Source organism: Notechis scutatus, chromosome 4 (assembly GCF_049901735.1).
Source record: "Notechis scutatus isolate UNSWTSFEM ecotype Mainland chromosome 4, rNotScu1.2, whole genome shotgun sequence".
NCBI classification, from domain to species: Eukaryota; Metazoa; Chordata; class Lepidosauria; order Squamata; family Elapidae; genus Notechis; species Notechis scutatus.
Window position 1 is genome coordinate 51,550,009 of NC_142012.1, and position 14,859 is coordinate 51,564,867.

The 14,859-nt window shown below is 42.9% G+C and overlaps 1 protein-coding gene and 1 long non-coding RNA gene across 3 annotated transcripts in view; one reads left to right on the forward strand and one right to left on the reverse strand.

Moving 5' to 3' along the window:
- CCDC149 (coiled-coil domain containing 149) overlaps positions 1–5,122 on the reverse strand; it is a 29,137-nt gene extending 24,015 nt beyond the window's left edge. For both annotated transcript variants that reach the window (XM_087963426.1, XM_087963424.1), the window contains exon 1: positions 4,963–5,122. In XM_087963426.1, coding sequence (XP_087819552.1) covers positions 4,963–5,010 — 48 coding nt within the window. In that variant the 5' untranslated portion in view covers positions 5,011–5,122. The remainder of the gene's footprint in view (positions 1–4,962) is intronic.
- Positions 5,079–13,853, forward strand: LOC148130735 (uncharacterized). The gene is made up of 4 exons (XR_015749268.1): positions 5,079–5,418; positions 8,717–8,911; positions 11,339–11,408; positions 12,611–13,853. It is a non-coding gene; the product is annotated as an uncharacterized LOC148130735 (long non-coding RNA).
- Positions 13,854–14,859: the final 1,006 nt, after the last annotated feature.

Below are 14,859 nucleotides of genomic sequence, written 5' to 3' on the forward strand. Positions count from 1 at the left end.
CTCGTTAATTCTGAAACGCCAAATGGTTTTACAACCAGATAAAGCCAGTTCACAAAGGAATAATCTCCCAGTACCTGCCCCATTAAAATACGCAGGCACGTCAATTTAAACATCAGAAATGAAGACTGGAAAAAGCTTAAATGAAGGCCATTTTTCAGTTGTGCAAACACACACAATTTCCCCTGACTTCCCTAAGTCGTCCTATCTCTTTTTAAAAAAAAATTTTTAATTGAACATAAACATTAAAAATATTGAATGTGGTAGTCTTCTTTGACATACATTTCAGTCAATATATTTTACATTAGAAAAGCTCAAAAGATATAAACATTTATATATATATACATATATCTATACATATATCTACGTACACACATGCACGCATATATAAATATATATATATATACATACATACATACACACACACACACACACACACATTTAACCTTTGTACCATTTAGTTCTTATTCTTATACCTCAGGTATAAGTTCTCTCACCTCATTTCTATTTCAACTTGAATTCTTATTTCAGCTTTGTGAACTCCCCTTCCTGTCCCTCCAATAATAAAATGTGTTCCATATTTTATAATATTCTGATTTATCTTGTTCTTTCAATTCTAGTGTCAACCTATCCATTTTGGCGCACTGAAAAATCTTATCAATCATAGCATCTCTGGATGCCTGAAACCTGGTTACAGTTAAAAGCCATCAAAGGAATACAATGCTTTCAAAACTCTTCATATTGGAACCACATTGGATACCGTAAACACGATTGCTTTGTGTTGACCATATGTGATGACCCAAAGGGGCATGGCACAAAGGCAACACAGCCACATAAGTAAGAAAAGTCCCTTTAATATCTCCAACTTTGCCCCCAATGTCCAGGCTGGAGAAAAACTCTCCCAGGAACAGCCTTTAAGTGGAGGAAATTCAGTCCGAAAACACACAAACTGTAACTTAAAATCCACACAAACCATCCTGCAGCAATTAACTGGACAGGGCAGGAGAAGGAATTTCAGACTTGAAAGCCCAGCAAAACATACATGGTTGGGAAGACACCAGGAACCCAAATAAGCCTCGATGATACCAGATAAATTCATGATTTGCTCCCAACAACTTTGCTGTGCGCAACTTCCCTTTAACACTGTGTTCCCAGCTGCAGCTAATGAAGGGAATCAGGGCCCTTTCCTCCCCCATAAGCCATGCAACTCCCGTTGCTCCCTTCTCCATTCCTCCCTACGTGCCCTACGATGAAGAAGGGGTGAGCTTTGGTCTTACTCTGAATTCCCTCTCCTTTGTTCTACCTCTCCCCTGCTCTGCCCAGCCAAACTGTGCCCTTCCCCAGTTTCTTCCACAGCCAACGGAGCCACACTCCCACTCCCTGTCAGATGCTCGGCCTCCCCCTCTGAATCAGATTCCAACAGGGGCATGATACCATACATTCAGAAAGCTGCTGAATATCCAGGCTCTAAATAAATGTCAGGGCTCTAAAAATGAAGTGCAGAGAAGACCAACGAAGATGATTAAGGGCCTAAGAGGCTAAAACATACAACAAATGGTTACAGCAACTGGGTATGAAAAGTAGGTTTAATTAAAATAAGGGCTAAGGGTGACATTGGAGGAGTATTCCAATATTTGAGGGGCTGCCCCAAAGAAGAAGGGGGTCAACCTCTTCTCCAAAGCACCTGAAGGCAGGACAAGAAGCAATGGGGTGGAAACTAACCAAGGAGAGAAGCAACCTAAAACTAAGGAGGAATTTCCTGACAGGGATGACAATTAACCAGTGGAACTACTTTCCACCAAAAGTTGTGAATGCTCCAACACTGGAGGTTTTTAAGAACAGATTGGCTAACCAGGCCCACCAAGCCACACCCACAGAACTGGTAGTAAAAAAAATTTGAATCCCACCACTGGTGCAATATATTCTATTAGCAACATCAATTCTGGGCTCCGTTGCGCTTGTAAGTCGAGGACTTCCTATCTTGCCTGGGTGCCTCCATATGGTTTCTCTGGCAATAATGTAAAGTTTGCTTTGCATCCTATTTTTCCAGGATGTTTTCAGCTTCCCGGCCTCCTCAACATCCGGAGAATTTTCTACCCAAGTCTCGAACTTCCTGGAGATTTGAAATCCAAATCCCTAACCAGGTGTGACTCGGCTCTTCAGATAGCAAGCGAAGGTTGGTTAAATATTACATCCCAGCGAGACCAAACAGAGACGTGGACACACGCAGTGCAAACACAAAGTCTTTGTTGCTTTTGTTCCAATGGCTCCTCGGAACATTTATTTGCTCTGGCCTGAGAGTCACTCCATCCCTATCAAAACTTGTGTGACGTTTTCCTAAGAGCCAACAGCGGCCTGAGGCTTGAAAGCAGAATCAGGCAAAGAAATCTCAAATATTTCTAGATCACTGACAAGGGAGGGAGGGAGGGAGGAAAGAAAGAGGGAGGGAGGGAGGGAGGGAGGGAGGAAAGGGAAAGAAAGGAGAAAGAAAGAAAGAAAGGAAGGAAGAAAGAAAGAAAGAAGAAAGAAGGAAGGAAGGAAGGAAGGGAAGGAAGGAAGGAAGGAAGGAAGAAAGAAAGAAAGAAAGAAAGAAAGAAAGAAAGAAAGAAAGAAAGAAAGAAAGAAAGAAAGAAGATGGCAGGAAGGAAAAGATAGAAGGAAGGAAGGAAGGAAGGAAGGAAGGGATGGTAGGAAGGAAAAGATGGAAGGGAGGGAGGGAGGGATGAAAGGAAGGAAAACATAAAGCAAGAAAGTAAAAGATGGATGGATGGATGGAAGGAAGGAAGGAAAATGATACAGCCCATCCTTCACAGACCCTTCTTTGGCTGTTCACACCACTTCCTTGACCAATCATAGGTAGTCCTCGCCTTACAACTGTTCATTTAGTGACTGTTCAAAGTCACAACAACACTGAAAACCGTGGCTTAGGCTCCTTTGTCATCATTTGTGATCCAAATCCGGACGCTTGGCAACTGACTCCTATTTACGACAGTCTCAGGGTCCCCAGGGGGGAGGGGGGCAACGGCATCCCCTTTGGCAACCTTCTGACAAGCCAAGTCCACGGGAAGCATGATTCACTTAGCGACCGGGCAACTCCCTTAACAACTGCAGGGATCCACTTAATGAATGTGGCCAGAAAAGCGGCAAAGTGGCCCGCTATTCCCTTCATGGCCGCCTCACTTAGCAAGACAGGCAATTTTCAACCCCAACGGTGGTCATAAGTCCGGGACTTCCTCTAGGGCAAGAGTTAGGAGCTCTGTCCACCAAAATTTTGCTACATCTGGATTCCCTGTTGCCCCTTTTAAATAAATAAATAAATAAATAAATATATATATATATATATATATATATTTGGGCTTTGCTTGTTTGGAACCAGTTGGGTTAGTTTTTAAGTCCAGGGGAGGCACAGCAAACAAAGGTGACATTCAGTCATTGTTCCTCTGTGTGTGTGTGTGTGTGTGTGTGTGTGTGTGTGTGTGTGTGCGTGTGTGTTCGCATGTGGCCATTCAGTAGAAAGTACACACTGTGAGTTACCAAACAATCACAACACACAGGTCGATTTCCCAAGGAGGAAGCGTATAGAATGCAGAAGGGCAGAACTGGAAGGGGACCTTGGAGGTCCTCTAGTCCAGTCCCCTGCTCAAGAAGGAGACCCTACACCAAGGGTCTTTAGACTTGGCCAGTTTAAGACTTGTGGACTTCAACTCCCAGAATTCCTGAGCTAACATGACTAAGGGAGGAATTCTGGGAGTTGAAGCCCACAAGTCTTAAAGCTGTCAAGTTTGAAGACCTCTGCCCTAAACAATATCAATCAATCAGAAGAGAGCTGGAAGGGACCTCGGAGGTCATCTAGCCCAACCCCCTGTTCAAGCAGGAGACCCTCAACCACTTCAGACACATGGCCGTCCAGCCTCTTCTTAAAAACCCCCAGTGTTGGAGCACCCACAACTTCTAGTGGCGAGCGGTTCCGCTGGATAACGGTTCTCTCTGACTTTGTTTCCTTTCCAACGAAGAAACTCTGTGAGGCGATTGCCTCTGGGTGCCCCTGGGAAATAAACCCGGCTGAATGGCTTGGGCACAAGGACCCCAGAGGCCTCCCTTTCTCAGGACAGGGAAGGCAACCCTCTGCCTGCAGATCGGGGAGCAAGGGATGGAAGGGCTTGGGCCAGGCCGCTCCTTCTCCTCCCTTTCTCCTTCTCCCTCTCCTTTTCCTTCTGTCTTTCTCCTTCTTTCTCCCTTTCTCTTACTCCTTCTCCCTTTCTCCATCTCCTGCATCTTTTCGCCTCTTTTTCTCCTTCTCCTCTCTTTCTCCTCCTCCTCCTGCTCCTTTTTCTCCTTTTCCTCTTTCTTTCTCCTCCTCTTTCCTGCTCCTCTTCCCTCCCCTCCTTCTCCTCCTCTCCCCTCCTCTTCCCTCTTTCTCCTTCTCCCTCCTTCTCCTTCTCCCTTTCTCCATCTCCTGTGTCTTCTTTCCCTTCCTTTTTCTCCTCCTCCTCTCTCTTTCTCCTCCTCCACCTCCCTCTCTTCTTCCCTCTTTCTCCTTCTCTCTCTTCCTCCTCCTCTCCTCCCCCTCCTCCTCCCTCTTTCTACTTCTCTCTTCCTCCTCCTCCTGTCTCCCTCTCTTCCTTCCTCTTTCTCCCCTCTTCCTCCTTCTCTCTCCTCCTCTTCCCTCTTTCTCCTTCTCTCTCTTCCTCCTCCTCCTTTTTCTCCTTCTCTCTCTTTCTCCTCTCCTCCTCCTCCTCCTTCCTTCTCCTCCTCCTCCTCCTCCTCCGTCCAACCGAGGCATCTCCCCCGACCACGCAGCCCGCCCGCCTGGATTCCCGGGGCTGGCCGGAGCCGAGCGCGCAGCAGGCCAAGCGGGGCCCGCGCCGCCGCCGCCCGCCCGCCGCCCTGGCTGCCCTCCGGCCCGGCCCGCCCGGGGTCCCCGCAGCTCCTCGGTCCTCCCTCCCTCCCCGCCGGCGCCCTCACCTCGCCCACCAGCCCCTGCCAGTCGCTCTCGCTGCGGCTGCCGTTCATGGCTCCTGCCCCGCCTCGGCCGCCTGCCTTCCCGCGACGCGGCCGGCCAAGAGGCGGTTCCTGCGGAAAGCCGCCGCTGCCGCCGCCTCGCTCAGCGGCTTTCCGGCTCGGGCGCAAGATCAGGGCACGGAGGTCGTCTAGTCCGACCCGCGCTGCCGGTAATCCTCGGCTTGTGACCACCGTTCAGCCCCAGATTTCTGCCGTTAAGCGAAGCCACTGCCGGTAGTCCTCGGCCTACGACTACCGTTCAGCCCCAGAGTTCTGCTGCTAAGCGAGAGGCAAGCTATGCCCCCGTTTTACGACTTTTCTCACCACGGTTGCTAAAGCGAATCCCGTGCAGCTGTTAATTCAGCAACCCAGCTCTTAAGCGAATCTGGCTTTCCCCCATGGACTTGGCTAGTCGTAAGTGTGAGTCAGACACCAAGCCTCTGAATTTTTGCTCCTGTAACACCCCCCAGGAATGCTGCGACGGTCGTAAGTGTGAAAAACGGTCCTGGGTCCCCCCCTTTTTTTCAGTGCCCTCATAATTTTGAACGGTCACTAAATGAACCGTTGTAAGTCAAGGACTACCTGTTTCTTACCACCCCACGTTTTGAATGGTCGTAAGTGGAGGCCTTCTGGAGGACATGCCTCCAGAAGTTGTGGATGCTCCAACACTGGAAGTGTTTAAGAAGAGATTGGATAACCATTTGTCTGAAGTGGTGTAGGGTTTCCTGCCTAGGCAGGGGGTTGGACTAGATGACCTACAAGATCCCTTCCAACTCTCTTATTCTATTCTATCCGGAGAACAGACGGAGACAAGAAGATTGTTTTATGACAATTTTATCAGAATATTCAGACAAAAGGGAGTCCTCTCATTCAAATAGTTCACACACACACACACACACACACACAAATGCAAGAGGAAAGTTGGCTGGACTGGATAAAAGCCCCCTCCCTTTGGCACAGGAAATCAGTTATGCAGACAAACATGCTACATATTTGCATATAATTAATATCACACATGTTCATTAAAATGAAATCTGATGTCAGAATAGTAAGGAAAAAGGCTGTTTTGAGTTTGCAAAAGAGATAAACCGGACCCCAATATCTAAGAAACTTTTTTCTTTTTTTTAATTTTTTAAAAATTTTATAACCAAAACAACAAATAAAACCATCTTTCAGTTATACGGTGTGTCAACTGGGTACTTATATCTTGTGCACATAATATTTGTATACATTTCTTACTGAGTTTACATTCATATTATAGCCTATTCAATATTATATATCATGGTATATCATTATTACAATGTCTTTAAATTTCTTGCTTCATTTTCTAATCATCCATAAAAATAAATTCCAAATCTTACTGAATTGACACTCATATTATAGCCTATTCAGCATTATCTATCATAGTATATCATTATTACAGTGCCATTCAATTTCTTGCTTTATTTTCCAACCATCCATAAACTAACAAACTTTTTTCTTATCTGGAGATAGTCTTCAGTCTGTTTATCTTTTCAGTTTAGGAATGTTAAAGGCTATCCAATCTGTAATGAGCTTGGACATCATTTTTTTAAAAGAGGGAAAATAAGTCAAATTAAAATACAAAGTAACTATGTTTGAAATGCAAAGTAAAATACAAAGTAACTATATTTAATATACAAGGTAAAATATAAAGTCAGTCTTCTTAAAATGCAAAGTAAATATATTTTACTTTGCATTTTAAACAGTTACTTTATATTTTGCCTTGTATTTTAAACATAGTTACTTTATATTATAGTAACTGTGTTTAAAATGCAAAGTAAAATACAAAGTAACTATGTTTAATGTACAAGGTAAAATATAGTCACTCTGCTTAAAATACAAAATAAATACATTTTACTTTGCATTTTAAACATAGTTACTTTATATTTTACCTTGTATATTAAACAGTTACTTTATATTATAGTAACTATGTTTAAAATGCAAAGTAAAATATAAAACAACTATGTTTAAAATGCAAAGTAAAATATAAAACAGCTATGTTTAAAATGCAAAGTAAAATATAAAGTATGTTTAAAATGCAAAGTAAAATATAAAGTAACTATGTTAACTAACCAATTACAAAATCATGACGTGTGCCCCTCAGAAGCTGACTTATGACTGGTTGCTTAGTGGCCATTCAAAGTTAGGACAGACTCTCAAAAGCTACTTATGATCCAGTTACTGATCATAGTTACAACATTTAATTCTGGTTTGGCTGCCAGCTTCTCCTGATTATGCTAATGTTTTCAAGGTGCTTACAGATGAGTTTCTTTGTGATACCTTCTAGAATTTGCCAGTTATCAATGCGCAAATGATCAATTTGCTGGACTTTCTTTTTTTCCTCCTTTCTAAAGATGATGGAGCCACAGTTGCTCTCCTTGGCAGCTCACCTGCTCCCCAAAATTTCTCCAGGGTAACCCATAAGGATTTATATCTGATGCCAATATTTGAGGGGCTGCCACAGAGAGGAGGAAGGGGTCAAGCTACTCTCCAAGGCACCCAAAGGCCAGACAAATAATAATAATGAATGGAAACTAACCAAGGAGAGAAGCAACTTGTAAATAAGGAGAAACTTCCTGACAGTAAGGACAATTGACCAGTGGAACAGAAGTTGCCTTTAGAAGTGGTGGGAACTTCATTCCTGGAAGCTTTCAAGGAGAGACTGGACTGCCCTCTGTCAGAAATGGCGTAGGTTGGACTACATGACCTCCAAGGTTCTTTCCAACTCTAGTATCCTATGTTCAATGGAACAGGAGTTGCCTTCAGAAGTTGTGGGATCTTCATCCCTGGAGGCTTTCAAGAAGAGACTGGGCTGCCTAGGTCAGAAATGGTGTGGGGTCTCCTGCTTGGATGGGAGGGTTGGACTAGATGACCTCTAAGTCCCTTGCAACTCTGGTATTCTGTATTCAATGGAACAGCTTTTGCCTTCGGAAGTTTTGGGAGCTTCACCCCTGGAGGCTTTCAAGAAGAGATTGGACTGCCCTCAGTCAGAAATGGTGTGGGGTCTCCTGCTTGGGCAGGGGGGATTGGACTAGATGACCTCTAAGGTCCCTTCCAACTCTGGTATCCTATATTCAATGGAACAGCTTTTGCCTTTGGAAGTTGTCGGAGCTCCATCCCTGGAGGCTTTCAAGAAGAGACTGGATTGCCATCTGTCAGAAATGGTGTGGTGTCACCTGTTTGGACAGGGGGGGTTGGACTAGATGACCTACCAGGTCCCTTCTAACTCAGTTAATCTGTAATAATTTGGCCAGGCCATCAGCTAGGACCACAATTCATCCAGTTTCAATCCTGCTGCTCCAGCTCAGATTTTTCTTTATGGCAGGTGGATGTTCATTTAGCCTTCTCATTTAGCAGCTGACACATTGATTCTTCTCCTTTGAACACTTCAGCACAACCGTTGTGTTATTTTTAGCCTCTTTCACTAATCTCAGATAATTCTGAGCTTTCTTGACGTGTTACTGTAAAGTTCTGGGCCTTTCTATGCTTTTTAGTATCTTCCTTAGGAATGAAGACTTCCTTTGCTCATTAGCTTTTCCAAACCCTGGAATTTGTCCCATCGTTGCTCTCTTTCATTAAAATCCACATTGTTTTTTTTTTTTAAAGAAAGCCTGACCTGTATGTGTGACCTGTTCTCAAGTTTGATTCATTAATCAATCTCTGCCACCAGGTTTTTTTTTTTTTTTTTTACATTCAGTGGATGAGAGATACTTCGGATTGTCAACCTTGATGTCAGGATTCCGGAGATCACCCTAATTAAACCAGAAGCCTGGAACCAAGCTTTTAAAAACTTCAAAAGATTTATTAGGAGCAACATGCCAGCATGACCTGTATGAAGCTGACTCTGAGACATGTAATTTACAATCACCACAGTCGCTACAACTGTCCAAAGGTAAGTAGTAGGGCAGCTCCACCCACCCATCCCCACCCTAGCTTAATTTTTACCCGTCTACTCTGGAGTGGATGGGATCTTAATTAGGGTTTTTTGGGGGGTAGGGCTTATATTGGGCACATGTGTAAAAATCAAGCTAGGACTTACTTTCAGGGTAGGTTGTACTTTTGGGGAAACAGGGTATTTAATCAGTTGCACAGATGGTACTAAATATCAAGCAGAAATGGTTAATAACCTGTGAAGTTAGGCAATTTCCCCTGCCTCTTGAAAAAGTTAGCATGAGGGAGAACCTGAGATTCCAGTATGACAGATTTGCATAGATTTGGATCAATTACCCTGCATAACACTCACAAAGTATTTGGTTCAAGCAACGCGTCTGCTTCTCTTTTCTCTACATAATAGGCGAATCATGCAACTATCCATATTTTTTTATTCCTTTTTTTCATTCCTAACTATCTGCACCATCCATCGTTATCTCCTCCTGACACCATCTGTTTCTTATGTTGAAACCAATTCTCTTTCGGATGTTAGCCTCTAAACTTTTCTAACCTTGCAAATTCGGTTTACAGAAGTATTTTAATATTGCACTGAGCTTAGTCGTGGAGTGAGAACAATGGTGAGCTGCTGCCAGTTCGGACCGGTTACAGCGAATCGGTACGAACGACGATCAGCTGGCCCCACCCACCTGGCCCCACCCTATCCTGTCTTACATTTCCTTCTTTTGCAGCTCAGCTAATTCACACGCAAAGTGGATTACCGTGCCTCAGCCGTTCTCCTTACCAGGGAAGGAGAGTAGGTGAGGTGGAGAGGTTCAAATTGGTCTTTATTGATCACAGAACCGATTGTTAAACTGGTTGCAGCCCACTACTGAGTGAGAAAGGAAACCATCCCAACTAACCCAGAGTGTAAATTGCAAAAAAAAAAAAAAAATGCTTTCAAATTGTACACAGCAAAACGCCTCCTGCTACGTTTCACAAACTACTGACATTTTGCGTAGAGAACTATACTTTAAGGCAGTGGTCGCCAACCAGTGGGCCGGGGACCACTGGTGATCTGCGAGAAAAAATTGGGGGGGTCCACAGAGAAATGTAACCCCCAAAGCACCCACCAAGCAATTAATGTGGAGTGTGAAGGATGTGTGTTTGTGCTTATTTTCATGGTCATGATGTGCACTGAAGATGGTGTTTGATTTCATTGTACGAGGTGCAATGACAATCAAGTAAACTAACTAACTAATCCAGGCTGTGTGGGAACACAAGGTTGTGCCTCCCACGTGGCCTGCAGGAACACAAGGCTTGCGTCGCTTGCATTGCAAACAACACGAGGTAGGGAGGGGAGTGGGGAAAGAGCGAAGGGGGGAAACTCACTCCATGCGCCTTGCCTGCACTGGGCTGCTTCTTTCCGCTTCTTTCTTCTTCTGCTTTTGGCCGCACGCAAGGAAAGCAGCAAAAGTCTTTCTTTCTCTCTCCCAAAGAGGCTGCGCTGGCAAAGACTCATTTCTGGCAGAGTTTGAGGGAGAGAGAAAGAAAGACTTCTGCTGCTTCTGCTGCTTTCCTTGCATGAAGCCAAAAGTCTCTCTTTCTCTCTCTCTCTCTGAGAACGGAGCTGGAGACGGTATCCTGCGATCCCAAATAAAGAATGATCGACCGGTAGGAAAACGGGGTGGGGGATTTTTCCTGCAGACTTTTTTGTGGGATTTTCCCAGGGTCTCTGGTCCGCGGGATTTAAAATTTCGAGTTTGCGGGTCCCTGAGGTCCAAAAGGTTGGTGACCCCTGCTCTAAGGGAGACTCTAAGTAGAAATTGCTTCCCTCCCCTTACCTATGATCATGCCAAAACTTGTTTTGAAATAATTCATTCAATTCTGCCTCCTCCCACCCCATTTTTGAGGCTGGTGTATTCCACTCCATTGGGAGCAGAAATGCATAAGAGTTTATGTTAACACTATAAAAAAAAAACCCAAACCTATTCAAACCTGAGCAGATTCTCCTGGAAAAAGAGATGGGATTTGCTTACTTATTTGACTTTTTCTGAAGTGACTAAGCAGTCACTTCATTCACAGCGGATGAAGATCAGCCTGATTATCAGATGGATTGCAAGATGAAAACATGGATATCGCTCTCTTGACTCTTTCATTTTCAGAATCCTGGCTAAATCAAGGATGGTAACTTGGAAACTTCCAAAATTAGGGTGTAAATTCTATTTCTTTTATAACAATTTCCTTATTTAACTATAATGAAATTGGTATTAAATCCACCAGATGGCGCCCTTATGATCTATTAAATAAAGGACACTACGCATTAAATCCAGCTACTGTAATGTGACTGGATTTTTTTTTAAAAAAATTGCATTTAATTAACAAAATATTCTTTTCAACTCATTTCTACCATGATAACCTTTCAGCTTCTTTTCTTGTTACTAATTTGCAGCACCCTAATCCAATCCGAAATGTTTTCAGTGAAAAGGCTTAGAAGAGGCTTTTCCTTAAAAGTAAGAAAGGTTAGCATTACCAAATGGAGATGTAATATATGTTTCCCCATCAATGCAGTTATTGTAGAAGCAAAGCAAGACACACACACACACACACACACAAAACCACAGAAGACAAATATACACATTAAGAGCAATCACCGATAATGTGAATTATTTGAATCATGGAAATACGTGCTTCTTTTCAAAGGATATTAAGCATTTGCATGTTCCTGTGACTAAGGAACTGAGGGGAGGACTTCGGCTTAATGAACATCCTGCATAGTCTGTAATTAGGGAAGCAAAATAACTTCTACAGCTGCATTGGGGGATCAGCTGTGTGAGGGTACAAAATGGCTCCCTGAGAGGACTCTGTTCCATGCAGGACTTCCTGTCTTGATCTCTCCTCCTCCAGTTCTTTTCTTTGGATATCTGTGGCTCGGGTCCCTTCTGCAGGGCCCTATCAGTCGCTTGAAGGGATATGTTTCCTGCCCAAGCAGTGGGTTGGACTGGATGACCTCAGAAGTGGGCTGCAAATAATGTAACAACCAGTTCATCTAGTGCAGAACCGAACATGGGACCACACATACACACTTCGTACAGTAATAAGACGCAGGCAAGCAAACCTTGACCAATAAAGAATTCTGTTCTATTCTATTCTATTCTATTCTATTCTATTCTATTCTATTCTATTCTATTCTACTTTTCCATTTCTATTAATTCTGTTCTGTTCTACTCTACTCTACTCTATTCTACTCTAATTTTTCCATTTCTATTAATTCTATTCTATTCTACTTTTCCATTTCTATTAATTATGTTCTGTTCTGTTCTACTCTACTCTATTCTACTCTATTTTTTTCCACTTCTATTAATTCTATTTTATTCTACTCTACTTTTTCCATTTCTATTAATTCTTTTCTGTTCTGTTCTGTTCTGTTCTGTTCTACTCTACTCTACTCTACTCTATTCTACTCTACTTTTCCATTTCTATTAATTCTATTCTATTCTATTCTACTCTACTCTACTTTTCCATTTCTATTAATTCTGTTCTGTTCTATTCTATTCGACTCTAATTGTTCCATTACTATTAGTTCTATTCTATTCTATTCTATTCTATTCTATTCTATTCTATTCTATTCTATTCTATTCTATTCTATTCTATTCTAACTTTTTTTCCATTTCTATTAATTCTGTTCTACTTTATATTTTCTATTCCATTCCTTTATTCTTAGAGGAAATTCATGCAGGCTATAAGATGGACGGGTCCCGCTGCCTGTCACAGAGAAGTTGAAATATCTGTAGCCAGCAAATGCTAACTTTGGATTTGTGGTGAGATTGCCCAGGCTTAATTTGAAGACTCGAGATTATAAAAAATGGGCTATTATTGCAATTAGCATATGGAGGACTTTATAACCCCGTCATATCCGCTAACTCATTTTTCCCATGGACATTTAAAATCAGGAGCGTATTGATAATAGCAGATGGCGAGGTTTTTTTTTAATTAATCACTGATCTCACATTTTCCACAAGGAAGTCTAGAAATTGCAATACAGCACCTGCTTCTGAAAACGAGTCAGTCAGCAGAGCCACATCCACAAAAATTCAAACAGCCACGCGGGTGAAATAAAGGCTCATTTTTCACACAATCCGGTCATAATGTCCAAACAGAAAATAGAAATGTGTTGACGGATGCAAATCAACAAATAATGCCAGGCTAACACCAAAGCCTTTCCCGAGTGACCTTCAGAGATTTCTGCTGACAGTAAAAGAAGGGGGGGGAGAGAATTTGCAGAAAAGTACAAACTGAACTGGAAAGATGTGGAAAGAAAGAAAGAAAGAAAGAAAGAAAGAAAGAAAGAAAGAAAGAAAGAAAAGAAAGAAAGAAAGAAAGAAAGAAAGAAAGAAAGAAAGAAAGAAAGAAAGAAAGAAAGAAAGAAAGAAAGAAAGAAAGACGGTTGGGATCATATTTTCTGGAGGGCCTGCTTGGGATCCAATGGCACCTAATGAGGAGATTAAAAACTAGAAAAGGATTTGTGATCAAGTTAGACTTGGCTCCTGGAAATTTCATGGATATTTCCATATAGCTTTCTCAGCAAGAGTACAGAAATGGTTTATTGTACCCTTTTTCCCCTTGATACGTACATGTATGTACGTGTGTGTTTACCTCTGCAGTTTCACTGACAGCTCTAGGACTCTCTGTTGATCCCCATCCAACTCCTAACAAGGTCCAGATTTGCTCCAGTTTTTGAAGCCATCCAAGATCAACAAGATCCTACTATTTAATTGGGCTGCCATGCCCCAGCATATAACTTTTATATACTGTTGTTGCTCTCTAGCCCCATCTAGTGGCCGGAGGGACAAATATGCCCCAACATAGAATCTTTATATACTGTTGTTGCTCTCTAGACTATTTAAAGACTGTTGGCTGGGACTTTGCTGGAGAGGAATTCCCTTTAACCTAAATAAAAGAGGTTTTATCGGGACCAGGAGCCGGCTTCGTGCTTTTGGGAAGCCTAGGCCAGAACATATAAGAAGTAAATTGTATGGGGTTATCGTCACCTACTCTAGTCTAAAGCTAGAGTCAGCTAGTCTAAAGAAAAGAAGAATTAGGGATGACATGATAGCAGAATCCCAGTACTTGAGAGGCTGCCTCAAAGAAAAGGGGGTCAAATTATTCTCCAAAGCACCTGAGGGCAGGACAAGAAACCATGGATGGGAACTAATGGAGGAGAGATGCAACCTGGAAGTAAGGAGAAACTTCCAGTCAGGACAATTAACCAGTGGAACAGAAGTTGTGGGTGCTCCATAAAAAGAGTCTATAGTTACTTCTCTGAAATACTGTAGTATGGATTCTCTTCAGGGGTGGGATTCAAATTTTGTAACAAACGGTTCTGTGGGTGTGGCTTGGTTGGTGGGCGTGGCTTGGTGGTCATGTGACTGGGTGGACGTGGTTTAGTGGTCATGTTATTGGCTGGGCGTGGCCAACTTAATATCACTCACATTGAGGCACGCATCTCCTCGCCTGGCGGTTCATGACTGTGGGGATGCTGCAACAGTCGTAAGTGTGAAAAATGGTCATAAGTCACTTTTTTCAGGGCCATTGTAACTTTGAATGGTCACTCCACACAAGCAAAGTACCAGCAAAGGAGGGGGAAAAAAACTCCAGAGAAGTTCTAGAGACAGGAAGTCTAGTCCTGCCAAGAATGTAATAAGGATTAACAGAGAGGCAGTTTCTGCAAGCAACACCAGAATGTTTCCTTCCTGCCTTCCTTACAGGATTAGGCCAGTAATTTCTTCTAACAACTGGTTCTCTGAACTGCTTAGAATGTTAACAACCGGTTCTAGCAAATAGGTGCGAACTGATAGAATCCCACCCGATTCTCCTGCTTGAGCAAGGGGCTGGACTAGAAGACCTCCAAGGTCCCTTCCAGCTTGTTCTATTCTATATTAATAAGAACCGACCACTACAGAAAGGAAGGAA